A 15,719-nucleotide genomic window follows, 5' to 3' on the forward strand; every position below is an offset into this window, starting at 1 on the left:
TTGGTTTGATTTCCAGGAACCGAAATGAATTCAAGAAGAAAAACGCGCCCTCTGTCGTTACATGGTGTGGAATGGTCGACCGAAAGACGTGCATTAATCTGTAGTCTTCACCACAAGAAATAAAAACTATCCTTTATGCTGTTGTTGTATTCAGATTGCACATCACTTTCTCCCATTCATTCTCCTGAACGAGCAGAGTATACTGTTCGAAATGTCCAGACCAAATTGGCTCTTTTCAGAGCCAATACTCTCTCAAAAGAGATTTACACAGTGTTTATACCCGCAACTATTTGCCAAATTACTGTTATAAGAGTGCATAGAAGTCCGCTCTAGACAGAAGTGCCTATTTTCCCATCAGTCTTTAATACAAACCGTTGAGCTTGTTTGCTTTTTGATACACACCGAGTTTGATTTTTTGTAATGTTAAATGTTAGCAAGCTATACATGAACTGTTGATTTACTACACATTCATAAATACCTCAGACACTACTCACTATTCCTATTGGTGGAGAGCGCGTCACCTTTTGGGTGTTTAAACGGTTGATAATGACCAGCTGGAGCTGTTTATAACTGGTTGTTTCGGATACGTTAAGATGTATACTACGTGTACGAATGCATATCCAATAATTGTCTCGGTCATAAAAATGCTAAACACGTACAGAGCTCATCAAGGACGTCGGAAAACGGATAAGTTTCACAAGGTGTTTCATACTTTATTACGTCTTTTAACCATGAAGTCATTTATGAATGGGAATAAGAGTTGTGACTCATTCTTAAACTGCCGTTTAAAACCTTGCAGGGTCATGTCCGTGCGATAAAGGCCCGAGCCTATCGCACGGCCACGTCGCACGCACGGCCACGACCCTGCTGGTGTGACGTAGTTTTCGAGAAAGAAATAATTTTCCACGAACTTGCAACTTTTGCCAGTTGTTTGAAAACTTCTCCACTTCAGACGAGACAACACAATCATAAAGTGTATCACCACGATCATAATTTTTGAAACTAAAATGGCACGTTCAAAAACCCCATGCAGAAGTAATAACCCCCTCACACAGAACTCTTTCTCGCTACGTTCTGAAAAAAATGTAGTCTTGGTGTAAGACGTTGTTATTCAAACTCCCCCTCAACTATCGCGATCCCCGCTCGCTCCTAGCTTGCCGCGCACATTCGTCTTGCAACAAGACTGCATATTTTTCTTCAGAAAGTAGAGAACGAGGTCGGTGTGACTGGGGTATAACAAACGTGGATCAAAATGTGCAAACATTGGTTATTTAAATAAAATGACGTTTATTAATGGGAAAAACACACACACACACACGTTCATAATTTTGGCAACTCAAATGGCACGTTCTAAAGATCCCATGCAAATGTAACATAAGTGAATCAAATACAAGCATGGAGTGGCTCACAACTGCAATGACGTCACTCGCTCGATCAGCCATTTTGGAAAAAGATAGATATCGTCTTGTGCCTTGACAACCGAATAGAACTCCTTATAACCAACTGCTTGTTTTATACATGGAATGGCATGGGTGGCTGGGTTGAATCCGAACCAGGAACAACAAAATTGCATTTGGATGTTGTTTCACAATGACATAAGATAGGCGCACAGATGAGTATATAGTGGTGGGTAAAACCATTTCATTTACTTTTCTCCCGGACACAAATTTAACATGGGTCTAAAATTAATTTGTTTGCGATGCTGCCCAAAAATGTAGGATTTGAACTTCCTCTATCAGATTAAAGCGACCTAGCAAACTCGGTGGTATAGTGGTAATTATCTGCTCTAGTATAGAATAGAATGGCAAGGGCATGGGTTCGAATTCCACTGGAGTTGTCTTCACAGGAGTCGGTAATTGAGTTTTAACACACATTTCGGTACATTGTTTAATTCAACTTATAGGTATACTCACCACACAGATAAGAACCCGACACTAAACCGATACCTTGCCACAGGTACATGAAAGCAAAAGCTGTGATCTCCCTTCCATCTGGGACTTCGGCTGACGGAACAAATTTTCATGCGTCGGGATAAAGAATATTCATTTTAGTTTTACCCATAAACACCGACGTGTTTTAGCACTGTATACTTTTCCAGAATTCGGAGAAAAAACCCCAGGCATCCCTCATATTGGATTCACTACCCGCGACCTTTGCAATACGTGTCTTACCAACTATAGACTACCGAGATTGCCCGGTATAGCTAGAGGCAGTTCGAATCACAGCGTCGCCGGGTAAAACTTTAACAGCGGATGTCTATCGTCTGGATATTTTCACATCGTCGTTCGGGCCTCACGATTTTGCGGATGTCGGAGACTTCGTACTTTTGCCACTTCGTATAACCCTGGACACTTCGTACACTGTATACAGTAACCAAATTGGTTACTTCGTATACCGGGGAAGTAAAAAAAAAAAAAATACCAGTTGATCGTCCTGGAAAAAGAGGTCTATTTCTATACTTGGTAACGAGCAATGGAGGGTTGTTGTTAGCTTAAAACGTTGTGAGAAATGGCTCCCTCTGGAGAATTGTAGTTTTCTCAATCAAAATAATACTGGACCTCAGGCAGAATATGAAAACACAAATTTTTTTGCGACAATGGTGTTTTTTCTTTCATTATTCCCTTGTAAATTCGATGACCAATTGAGGCCAAACTTGCAAAGATTTGTTACTTGATGTTGTTGGGATACACCAAGTGAGAATACTGATAGTTGACAGTTACAAAAGGTTCCAGTGCCTTTACACGGTGTCAGGTCACTTCGTACCTCGGACACCCGAATCTTCTTTGCGCCTCGTACTAATTCGGGATTTCTGCATCATTTCTGGATTTCTGGAATATCGAAGGAAAACACATACTCTAACCTGCTATTACACTAACGTTGAAAGGAGCACCGGTCAGAAGACCCGCTGTCGAGACACCGATATCAAAATCATCCACAAATACGGGTACAAATAAACTTATACACTATAACAAGTCTTGTACAAGCCAAGACCGACGAAACAAACACCAAATCTTGAGAGTATCAGCCAACGCCAAGGGTTCCTTGATGTTCCCATCTTAACTCCTATGAACAAACGTCATCACTTCTTGCTCTTTCTTTAAACTTCGGGATGCAGCGCGAATGTATGGACGTGGTGTAGTCCTTGAGTATTGAGCAAGTTCGGGTGCGACTAGACTTGACTAAAGACCGACTAGACTAGACCAAGGGAGATTGACTAAATCGACCCATGCACTGACATGCTGGAGCATGGTCGACTATTTTTGGGTGCGTGTTCTTTAAGTAATAAAACTAGGCCACTCGTGTACCTATTAGCTGTAATGCTACTGCCAAATTGAAACACCACAGTGACAAATCTAAAGCTAAATTTATGTACTGGAATACTCGTCAAATCTTTACTGGGCTGCTTTGGCTGCTATAGATGTAAACTGAGAGAAAGATAAAAGGTTCAGCCAGCCTATTGTATTAGTGTACTAGGCCCTATTACGGTCATGGTTGATCAATGGAATATCACACACTTGGTGATGCTCCAAAGAAATAACTCACTGAGAATACTCCATGCTGATACTAAAGGGCTACTACAACTATGGTCAATTCGAGAGCTACGTCACAATTTCTGGTTTCCAATTTATACGCCTCGGGTACGTCAGGATGTTGTCGTTCACCGCTCACCCGAACTGTCCCTCCGTCATATCATAGAGTAAGGACAGTATGGTCATATTATGTAAAGGTGTGAAAAGGTGCGACCCGATACCGCACTTGGGTGGTTGGTCAATGGGAAAAATTTGCGGATCCATGGCCCCAAACAAATATTATTGTACGGTTTTCCCGGCCAATTTCAACATTTAAGTTAATTACCCGGCTCATTCTATTTCGTTTTGTGAAGACAGATGCTGAGCATTCCAGAGTTGCAAGGGGTTAATTCATTCACTCTCATCAGCACTTGAGTGTTATTACTTTATAAATTAGATCATTCAAATTCAACTGGTCCCTTATAAGTTCATTCAATTTCGTCAAACTTCATCGCATGATGACGCTGAAATCTAGCCGTAGCCGTAGCTAGCTCTAGCCGCGCAATCGTACACGGCCTCTGGCAAAAAGCACGATAAGCGACTTGTAACCAAGTCTAGAAACGGCATCCGTCACGCCCACCCTACTCGTAGCCCATTGATTCTAGTCTTGTTTACATTTCATATCTACTACTTAAAATACATGTGTCATCACAATTTAGGAGGAGGAGTTCTGTGTAATTCCTGGCTGTAGCGCAGGATTTTGAGCTGGAGCGGGTGGGATGATTTGACAGCGACTTGACTGCTAATTCCACGATGGCTTCGATGAACAGAAATCAACCGAAACTCCAAGGATTTGTTTTTACAGAAAAACTCGGCTGCGGATCGTATGCAACGGTGTACAAAGCGTACAGAAAAGTGAGCAAAGCACAATGTATTGCAGACTAAAACTAACTGAAGTTTGAATTATTATTATTAATATTAGAATAGTATTTTTACTGTTTGTTTACGAAGTGGATTTACCCAAATAAATGGGCTATGCTTAATCTTAGATTAAAAACTACATTTATTTAAAACATATGGATTATCATCCTTACTGGAAAAGTTTCCATGAAGCACCACCACTTTTTCATTCGATATGAAATATTCAATATAATTTTTTTTCTTATTTACCTCATGTCATGAGATAGGGCTAATTCCTTTTTGTAAAAATGAGTGAAAAAGTAATGGCGCCATACGGAAAGGTATACGAGAAGGGGTTTAATACCCCGGTGCTTCTGGTTAAAAGCAAACATCCTTGTTTTCATTCACAGACTTCCAAGCAGATAATTTTCCGTATGGCGCCACCACTTTTTTAATGCATTTTTACAAAAAGGAATATCTCATTGAGGTAAATTAGATACTATAATATTTAATATCGAATGCAAAAGTGGTGGCGCCATATGGAAACTTTTCCGAGTAGGGAGGGGTTTACCTACTCTAGAACTATGACTGAGGTTCGTTCCACTATCGTCTCTATGAACGATAGCGGAACCAACCTCATAGTTCTTGTGGTGGGTTTACCCTGGTGTTTCTTGTTCATATCAAGCACCCTTGCAAACCAATTTCCTTCTATCTAGGCTACCTACTAGTGAACTACTGTGATTATTACACATGTCACGCAGTTGCGATATCTTTGGTTTAGTGACCAGAACATAATAAACTACTCTCTATCTATTGTGTGCTTCAGGGTCAGCAGCGTGAGGTGGTTGCTGTGAAGTGTGTTCTGAAGAGCAGTCTCGGCAAGAAGTCAGTTGAGAACCTTCTCACCGAGATAGAGATCATGAAACGAATCCATCATGAGCACATTGTGGAACTCAAAGACTTTCAGGTAGACGACAATTAACAACCTTCCTTGAACCCGAACTGTTGGTGTTGAGGGACTCGAGTATACGCCTCTCTTAATATTCATGCATGACGTCACCATTCTAACCCAAAACAAGGCCATTGACGCAGCCACTGCAACAGGCTTTTTTTCAAACCTCGGCTCCGACTCGGGCTTGGGCTCCACACGCTGCGTATTTAGCTCTGCCTTTAACCTGCATTTTGGAGCAGTGCATATTGCATGAACATCAGCACACAGAGCCTGTAGCTGAAGCTAAGCCAAGGAACGAGTTGCTGGTACTGGTGGTGAAGTGACGTGTGCGGATAGCCTCATTTTGGGTTATTAGAATGAAGCCGATATGCATGAATATTAAGAGAGGTGTATAGACAAGCCATTATTAAGCCCCTAAAACATTACAGGTCTGGAACTACATGCAGGCCATGGAGACATGGCCTTCGTTGCCCTGCATGGTCTTGGCCTTGCTGGTGCCCTTCAAAAGTTTCCCTTTGCCTTTAAGACTGTCCAACAATGGAAGTGCCCTTTGCAAAATGAAAATGGCCTTGCCCTGTTGAAGATTAAATTCCAGGCCTGCATTGTCCTACCGATTATCCAAACCCCTGACCCAAAGTCTGGTGAACAAAGAAAAATTGACTAGAGCGGAATTTGAACCTGCAACCTCTAGGTTTAGATGCCATGCAGTGCTCTTACCAACTGAGCTATCAAGCCATGCTATGTTGGCAGTCTCCCTGTTTTTTTCTCTCAAATTTTGTTGTTTGGAGGGACATGGTTGTATCTTAAACTGGGTGTGATCCTTACGATGTATGAATTCTGGCTGGCACTCACGAACAAATACATTGACAAAATACGGAAGACTGCCAGCATAGGGCATGATAGCTCAGTTGGTAGAGCCCCGGCACAAATGTTGACAGGTTGTAAATCCCGCTCTTTTAAAGTACAAAGTTCAATTACTCGTAGGCACAGAATTCCTATGTAAGCAGAGCAGGCTCATGAAATTTGGCCCTGCATTGTAGGCTTATTGGATTGATTGATTGATTGATTGATTTATTGATTGATTGGTTAACTTACACTATTTGTACCTATCCTGATTTATCCTTTAGTGGGACGACACCTACATATACTTGATCATGGAGTACTGCAGTGGTGGTGACTTGTCTAGTTTCATCCGAACCAAACAAGCCTTACCAGAGCGGACCGTTAGAGTGTTCCTCAGACAGCTTGGTATGTTCAGCCGCTGAGCTACCTGAGTGTTTTCAGTTTAAAGGGTTTGGGTACTTTTTGTACGAATCAAAACACAAAGGTCCACAGATTTACATTAATTGTACACGATATGAAGATAATTATAGTAGAAACCATCTCTTAAAATATGACTTACTGAGGCGTTATAGTTTTTGAGAAACGAGTAAAACAATTTCACAAAAATTTTTTTTGTGCTTTTACACCACTCTCCTGAAAACATTGCTCCCTTTTTTTTCTCAAAAACTTGAAGACTAATAAAGCTGAAACTTCTACAGATAAATTATATTACACACATCTTCATTCACAGCGAGTAGGGATTCGTGTCATGGCCAAAAAACTTGATCTACAAAAGGTATCAAAACCCTTTAAATGTAGGGTCATTTGTTTTAGTCAACACAATGTGTCCATATTTTGAACAGGGTATCCATAGACACTTGGCATGCAACCCTCTAGGGAAAACCTTTCATTACATTGAGTTTTCCCTTTTATGGTTTTGTCTACAGCTAGTGCACTTCTATGTCTGCAATCCCAGAATATCACACATATGGATTTGAAACCACAGAACCTACTCCTGTCAAATACTTACGATCCTGTACTCCGATTAGCAGGTGAGTTAGGCGTTGCCAAGGCTCTGGGTCTATCAGGCAGTCGTTCTTATTGGTTGACATGCACTGGAAAGATAACTGGTGCACTGCTGCTACATGTACGCCCCAACAATGCACAGTTGCAATGTTATCAACTATTTAAGGTCAGATGTGAAAAAAACTTATACATTGGAAGACAGTTTCTTAATCTTGTGAAATTCTTCCTGACATTCAAATGAAGATGTTCAGTCGTGGCAGCATGATAAATCGAGTAGTTGAAAAACAATAGTCGCGACTCGACTAAGCAATCATTAGTCGCGACTATGACACTAGTCACACTAATCGCCCAGGCTTAATGAGGATCGAAGAATGAATGTCACAAGCCCATAATTTAGTCATAACAATTTTACATGAATTGTCTTGATTTTGCTGTTGCAGATTTTGGTTTTGCGTCCTACATGACAGAGGACGTCTTTGCTGACACGTTACGAGGCTCTCCACTATACATGGCTCCAGAGATTATCTGCGAGCGTAAATATCACGCTAAAGTTGACCTGTGGTCAGTTGGGGTCATCATGTTCGGTGAGCGTTTCTTAAATAATGAAACATGGTTATTTTTGCGTTGGAACAAACTACGCCATATCTGCTTAAATGTTATTACTAGAGCAATTTAAGTAATGCTTCGCTTTTTTAAATACAACTGTAGAATAATACTTAATTAAGTTACATAAAAAACTCCACAAAGATTTTTCCCTTTTAGTCATGCCTATATATTGACTTTTAAAGACCCATATATTGCATTTGCCACTCTGATTTGCGAAAAGACCCCCACGTGCACACAGCTTCTGCGATTAACTGCATGACGTCACACAGTGGAAGAGGTCTTGTGTTGTCACCAAAACAGTGACATACCCTTAACACACATAAGTGTCATTTTCAAAGATCTGACGTTTTTGCACTGACAAAATATTTTGCTTGAATGACTTTTGTTTTGTTGTTGACAGAGTGCCTTTTTGGACGCGCTCCATTTGCTTCAAGGACCTTCACTGAATTAGCAGAGAAGATTAGAAGTTCAAGACCCATTCAGGTGTGTATTTCTGGCTACAACCAAATACAACCATGAGAAAAGTTTGTTTGTACAGATCTACCGCCATACAAATCCAACACAGTCGAATGATTTCAGCATGCCATTTTGAGATATGGCGGATTCAATACTACAACACTGTGGAGTTTTAGGTAATTTGTCTGTATACACCCAAACAACACACTGCACTCCTATAGTGGCCACCATAATTCAAGCAGGCTAATGGATTTGCCTAATCCCTTGAGAATATTTGCTTGCAAATAGTTATGCTGAGTTCCCTTGACAGGAAGACCATCTACGAAAAAGAAAAAAAAATCTCTGATAGATTTTGTAAATAAAGAAACTAATACCACATCTTTTCTCGTCTTGATTAGATTCCAGACTCGGTGCACATATCGGACAGTTGTCGAGACCTCCTAGTGAGACTTCTTCAGAGAGACCCAGAGGAGAGAATCAACTTCAGTGATTTCTTCGCTCATCCATTCATCGATCTAGAACATATTCCTAGTGCGGATTCACTCAATAAAGCTGTAAGTTTATACTCTGGTGACATGGGCTGACGTTCATAGAGCTGCTAAACGGCACACGAAAAGTCTTGCTAAAAACCTTCCGGTGCTTATTGCATGAAAACTTGTGACGTAACAATAATCCATGGTGAATGCTTTCTTGACGAGTAAACACCTAGAGAGCTAACTGCTTGTCCAAGGTGTGGTATAGCGTGAACGTGCAAGATGGCCGCCTAATTTTCTTGCCAACCTGTGAAATACGTTTACACTTATGAAAATTTTTCTGCTACAGTGAGTACAAAAATGTGCTTTAATATCGTTAAGCAGCTCTATGAAATTGGGCCTGATGGCCTTAATTGATACATCTTTATAAATAAATATCAGGCTCTTAGGTAGGCCTGTAATTTCATCTTTGAGAAGGCAAGGCCATTTTTATTTGGCTAAGGGCACCTCCATAGGAAAATCTTAAAGTCTGTGGGAAACTTTTGATTGGGCACCAGGGCCAAGACCAGGGCAACAGCCGTCAAGTTCTCTGTGGCCTCCGTGAAATTCCAGTACCTTTTCAGTATCTGATTGCTTGGATTTCCCTTTCCTATTTGAGTTTTTCCGCTAACATCCTGTAATTGCCGCTTGAGCTTGGCACTTGATGGTTCCTACTCAATGTCACAAGCTGCTCATTTTTGTTGTTAAGACCATATTAGTTGTTCAGACTATTTAGACCCAAAAGAAAATGTTGCCAGCACTTTTTTCAAAATTAAATAGTATTAGCTCTATTTATATTTGATTCTCAGAAATCTATAATATTGAAAGCGATTGAGAAGGACACGGCAAGAGATTTCAAATCAGCAGTTCAACTTTACTGTGAGTCTGTCCAGTTCTTCATACCAGCTATACACTGTGAGTTTATCAACTTCATCTATACTGGGTGCATTCGATTAGCTTCCCCGTGTGTACTGCGGATTTACACTCCTGGTATCCACTAGAGACCAGCTCGTGAGCTGGGTCTTTGTTGGCTGACACCGGGGGAGACACGAGTATCACGTGTAAGCTAATCGAACGCACCCATTATAATACACAAATAATGAATGTAAGTAAAGAGTGCAATGCTGGTGTGAATATGTTGATGAGTTGAAAGATGGAAAGTTCTATTCAACGAGGTGGAGCTGAGTTAAATGGAACGCTATATCTTTCAACGAATGAACTTTCTTTGCACTATTGCACGAATGAAAAACACTCATTATGTTTTATATAAAACATCCAAGTAGATCTTTGTCATTTTGATGGGAGGATACAACTTTCAAAATAAACAAAGCGTAGGTCTAAAATTTCTAATTGTGAAACTACACCCGTTTCTTTTGGGTCAGCCTGTTTGACAATGTGTGTCTGTACAGCTATTTTGAGATACGCAGTCGCTGAATGCTAGTATGTGCCTTGCTCAGCGTGCAATAGTACTTTTCGGATGGCACGAAAAAAGCACATGTGACGGACGATCCTCTAATCAAATGGCAATGATCTGCTTGGATGTTATATAATATAATGATCCTTAACTTGCCTGGACGCCACCATCTTAACACAGAGTGCCGCCATGTTGTTTCCTGCGCTTTCAGGGTGCCGCCATGTTTTCACGTCAACTGGCGTCAATACCCTGCTAAATTGATACATCCTGGGTCAGTTTTGGGGTACCCGTGGGCTGAGGTCTGCATTGGTGTTCCAATATATAACAGCGATAGTGCCCATCGGGGTCTGCGCCTTGGTCGTTGATGTTCCTTGTTGGCCATTGATGTTCAAATTTCTCTCCTGTTATTGCCAATTGCGCTTTTGGATTTGAAATGAATTGATTAAATTTGATCAATGTAGGAAGAAGAAAATAAACGAGTTTTAATTGTTCTCATAACTACAGATGAAAAGGATCAAAGAAGGAAGGATGCTCTGAGAGCCAAGGTTGGTGTCTTTTTCGCCCTTTATTGTCAATTTGTTTTATCAATACTAAGAAGTCCCGGTAACTATCAATAAATAGAACACGTGCGGGTACAACCATGTATTAAATTTCTTTTGCGTGAGTGTTGCCTCTGAAAAGAGCCAGTGTGGTCTTGATATTTTTAAAATAATATCTTTCCAACCATATTCATTTAATAACAAAATGCTTTTTTAGCCTAGGCCATAAGCAGTGTGCCCCATGAATACCAAGGTAATATGGACTTTGAGTTTTCTTTATTTCTGCACTTCTAGGTCCAGGAATATTTGACAAGAGCCGAGGAACTAAAAGTTTTACTTAAGCCAGAGTCCCAACCAACTCCTTCAGCAACTCCATCCACATCTCAAGTTAACCAGCCTCAAACATTACCCGATGTTTTCCTACTAGGTAATTATAATGTGGCATATTAATAAGGGAATAAAAGGGTAGCGACGAGTTCTTCAATGGCCTTTTAAAGCCGGCAGGGTCGGTGGCCGTGTGATAAAGCACAACAACGACCGTGCAAGGTTTTAAATGGACATTTAAGAACGAGTCACTACTCTTTTTTATTCCCATTCATAAATGCCCTTTTGTTAAAAAACGTTAAAAAATACAATTATAGACACTTAAACAATTGAAAATTTGAGGTTTGAAATATTTTTTTCAAAAGCTGTTCGATGCGTGTGGGTTATGTGTAGGCACGCGCGCTTAGATTACACGTGCGCGCTTAGATTACGCACTGATACTATAGCTATGAATTGCGTTCCGCGTGACAATCTTGCAGGCCCTACACGCGGAGGCCAGCTTGTTATAAACAGCTCCAGCTGGTCATTATCAAAGGTTTAAACACCCCCACGTGACGCATTCTCCTCCAATAGGAGTAGAGAAACTGTCTGGGGTATTTATGAAGTTTGGTTTTTACCCTACACCGATGTGTGTTACACTGTGTACTCGGTACTTAACGAGTTCTGTGAGAACAGATACCAGGCATGTTACTCTGAATATTCAGATTGCAAAGGTCTTGGGTTGGAATCACGCTCAAAGAAATGTGCCTGTGATATTTTTCCCAGAGCTCGGGGAAAGTTCCAAGTATACAGTGCTAACAAATCGGTGTAGGGTAGAACCAACACTTATATAATGTGGCGTGTCGCGGCTGAGTTGTTGAGTGCATCTGACGCAAGTTGTGGGTGCTAAAATCATTAGGGTGTAGGTTTGAATCCCAGTCATGACGCTTGTGTCCTTGAGAACGAGACACTTAACTCTAATTACTCCTCTTCATCCTGTGTAAATGGGTACCTGTGAGGGCAGAGATGGTTCTTGTGATTGATTTAGCTTAGTGCGCTACATATGTAGCAGCACAGGCTGTATATTCCATAGGGAGCTGAGATGGTTTAAGGTCCAAAATAAATAGCCCAGTGACCAGCCGTTGATTTCACAAAACTCTTCCTAACTTAGGATTAATCTTATGACTTAGGACGAGTCCAACCCTGCACTGTAGTATGCAGACCTTAAGATTAATCCTAACTCAAGATAAGACGAGTCCTAACTCTTTGTGAAAAACGGCGGCTGGTGTAATAGTTGCTATATTAATATCTGCATTTTTTTTTCTTACATAAGCCCAGTTTAGCAATTCGGCTTTCTCCAGAAGACGATCATTTCTATATCGTATTTCCACCATGCAAAGTTTCAAATCCTACAAACCCAATTTACCAAAACCTATTTCTTGAAGATGATTTGATGAATGTACATTCAGTATATTTAGTACATGTTTTTGATTTTGTTTCTTAATAGAACAACTGGCTGCTGGTCACCATAACCTACAACTCGCTCTAAATGTTGCACATGAGGCAGAATTACAGGTATGTAGATTATTCCAACATTCCATCTGGGGAAATGGACAAAAACAAGCTCACATGTTGCCTTTCCTTCATTGGTATTCTATTTATTTTACAACTTTGTTTTTATAAAACTTTTTATAAATCTTCCCTTACACTATTATACTCAACTTTTCATGTTGAAACTTGCCTCATGTGACACATATATAACATTTTGAAGGAAACAGTCCAACACCTGATAAGTACCACTGTGATATCCTTGTAACATAAATAGATACATACACAAGTCGTCATACCTCTTCACTTTGGCAGCCTTGTCCTTAACCCTTTGTTTTAAACTCCTCATAAAAATGTTCAACTCTTAGTTTTATTAAGACAAAAAACAGGGTTGCCAATCAAAACCAGGCGCTGATTTAAGTTTACCCTCGATAAAGATGACGTTCCTTAAAAAAAAAAAAATTAAAACTGCCTGCCATGAAAACACTTCCTCAAAAAACAACATTATTGTCTTAATTCTCAGGATGCAAAAGAAAATTATGAATCGGCATTGAAACTCTACCAAGATACATTAGAACAACTCATTCCAATTCTCCAGAGTGAACCACGAGGGCGCCGTAGGGAGGTGATGAACAACGAGGTGCAAAGATACATGGGAAGGGCCGAGACTATCAAGCAGTTTTTGGAAGTAAGTCTCTTACCAGTGTTGTCGACTCGAGACGCCAATTTCAATGACTTGCGACTTGACTTGACTTGGTGGAAAAATTACTTAGTTACATCACTGTCTCTTTTGCCCTTTTCCGAATAGACCGATCTGTTAAGCTCCGCCCCATTGCGTATTGACCAATCACAACGCAACGAAGGTCCGACAAATAAAGTCCGACATGTGTGCGCGTATGCTTGGCGGGTGCGGTTGAAAGGTCATGCCGAGATAATTATAACTACTTCTTATATAGAGCATTTTACAATAGCGTATCAATGCGCCTTGCATTATTGCCTTGGTCATTTTTATGTCTGCCTAGGGAAGAAAACCAGACGGAATTTTTTCAACATATAAAGAAATCATGCTGTTTGGTCTAGTCTACTCCTCTAGTGCTGAGGACACTGTTCCAAAGCTCATAATGGGGTGTCCTGGCCGAGCGGATAAGAGCACCGAATTCAAGCTCTGGTGCTTCTGTTCAGCAGAGTGTGGGTTCGAATCCCGGTCGAGACACTTGAGCCCCTGAGCAAGACACTTGACTATAATTGTTTCTCTCCACCCAGGGGTAAATGGGTACCTGTGAGGGCAGAGTTGGTTATTGTGATTGATTAACCTTGATTGCGCTACATATTTGGCGGCACAGGCTGTATACTCCCTAGGGAGCTGAGATGGTTAAGGAACGATTGAAGGCCCAGTGACGGGGGTAATATTGTTGAAGCGCCATGAGCATAACTGCATGACGGACCTGAGAGCTATATAAGAAGCCACTTTTGTTTTATGAATCTACAACTTCTTTGGTTTACCAAAAGGTGGAAATGCCATTATTTAAAAAAAAACTAAGAATTTGTATCCCAGTTTCAGATTTTTGTTTGTTAGTAACGACTCTCATCCCTGACAAACAGACTCCTTTATTTTACAGATCAAAAGAATACCTTTCAAGCAAGAATCCATCAATGAGGCGCTCACAGGCGAAGCACGAAAAACTGGTAAGTTAAACATAAAAAGGTTTTATAACTGTTCTTATTTTACTTGGGGCTATGAAACCAATCAAGGAATCTTAATTGCGGTTTTCGAGAACTCAGATGAAACCTGTAACCAAGGGTGACCCTCGATGGAATCTTGACTGTGGATGAAAGGTTTCATTCATACAAACATATCAGAGTTTATATCAGCTGCCTTTTTCCTAAGGTTACAAAACACCTACAGAAGATGCTTCAAAAAGTCCAACCCTCAAGACGTTCCCGTGTGTAGTCAAATAGAACAGTCAAGTATTTTGGTATAAATGAGTCTTAAGTAAATGGGGTTTGAGGCATTGCATGGTGAGGTATGTTTGGTTTGTGGTAACACCAAGTGTGTTTCTACTTGCTAGGTAGAGTTTGTTCTTTAGAGAACTGTCTTGCTTTATATTATACTTCCACGGAGTAGATTTTTGGATTTCGGGACTCTTCTTAGTTTAAGAACTGTCCTGATTTTTAACTTCTTCCCGGGCAGAAGGTAGAAAATCAGCTGGGACTGCTTTTTAGCTTATGGAGGATCATTATGAACTTCTCTACTGTGGAGTGAGGTCTTAATTGGTTTGAACGTTTCAACTGTCTTGCTCTAGTCATTGTCAGGAGTCTTAAGTAGTTTCTTGAATTGTCCAAGTGTAGTTACGTACATGACAACGATGTGACGGTAATGAGTTCCATTCATTTGGAGCAGCAGCAGAAAATACACGTGAACCAGCTTTAGAAACTCATAGACTCGTCAAACGGACAGTTTCATTTTCATATGAAGGGTTTTCATTTGTTAGGGAGGCAGTATCTCTCTGTTGATACAACAGGCCACTTGTCCATCACTCGGAAACCAATAATATTGGCTGCAATACGGTGTTAGTTCAGGCTGATAGGTTGTTCGTTTGCGTAGTGAACTACAAGTGGTTAGAATTGGCGCTGTCACTCTCGGAGGGATGGTGTGATTAACTTCAATCAAACTGTCTTTTGTCAAAAGAAAAATATGTTCTCAAAGTGAATTAGCAAATCATTCTATCAAAACTTTGTTTTGAAAATGAACTTTAGTTTCAGAGAAAAAAACAACAACATAAAACCTGCAATAACTGTTAACTGGGTGAACAAAATAAATTTTGACTTGGACATGCGACCTCGAGATTTATCATGGACTGGTGCTCAACTAAACTTGGCTTAAGCCACATAATGGCAAACTAGACAGACTGTTCAGACAAACTTTTAACGCAGGATGAATACCTCCATTAAATCTGCATAACAAGTAGAACTTTGGTTAAGAAGTTCCCGCCTTTTTTTTGAGGGCCATTTATTACCAAAGCATGACCCTTCCTGTAGCATATAGGCAGCTCTATATTTGGTTTGTGTCTTATTCAATTTGGATTTTGATCGATGCTTTACAAGTTACCAAACACAAATATGAGAAGGTCT

At 40.4% G+C, this 15,719-nt stretch overlaps 1 protein-coding gene across 8 annotated transcripts in view; it reads left to right on the top strand.

Annotated features, from left to right (window-relative positions):
- The window catches only part of LOC139941842 (serine/threonine-protein kinase ULK3-like), a 181,249-nt gene that overhangs the window by 107,984 nt on the left and 57,546 nt on the right, over positions 1-15,719 (top strand). For 7 of the 8 annotated variants that reach the window (XR_011786632.1, XR_011786630.1, XR_011786631.1 and 4 more), the window contains exons 1-13: positions 4,216-4,424; positions 5,236-5,376; positions 6,489-6,609; positions 7,131-7,235; positions 7,650-7,793; positions 8,216-8,298; positions 8,670-8,825; positions 9,593-9,698; positions 10,702-10,742; positions 11,031-11,163; positions 12,547-12,614; positions 13,111-13,275; positions 14,207-14,273. Coding sequence is in view for 4 of the 8 variants with exons in the window: in XM_071938471.1 (XP_071794572.1) it covers positions 4,323-4,424; positions 5,236-5,376; positions 6,489-6,609; positions 7,131-7,235; positions 7,650-7,793; positions 8,216-8,298; positions 8,670-8,825; positions 9,593-9,698; positions 10,702-10,742; positions 11,031-11,163; positions 12,547-12,614; positions 13,111-13,275; positions 14,207-14,273 (1,432 nt within the window). In the remaining 4 variants the exon portion in view is untranslated. Of the gene's footprint in view, positions 1-4,215; positions 4,425-5,235; positions 5,377-6,488; positions 6,610-7,130; positions 7,236-7,649; positions 7,794-8,215; positions 8,299-8,669; positions 8,826-9,592; positions 9,699-10,701; positions 10,743-11,030; positions 11,164-12,546; positions 12,615-13,110; positions 13,276-14,206; positions 14,274-15,719 lie in introns of those variants that run through there. The other variant, XM_071938469.1, reaches the window with a different exon arrangement.

Source organism: Asterias amurensis, chromosome 9 (assembly GCF_032118995.1).
Source record: "Asterias amurensis chromosome 9, ASM3211899v1".
NCBI classification, from domain to species: domain Eukaryota; kingdom Metazoa; phylum Echinodermata; class Asteroidea; order Forcipulatida; family Asteriidae; genus Asterias; species Asterias amurensis.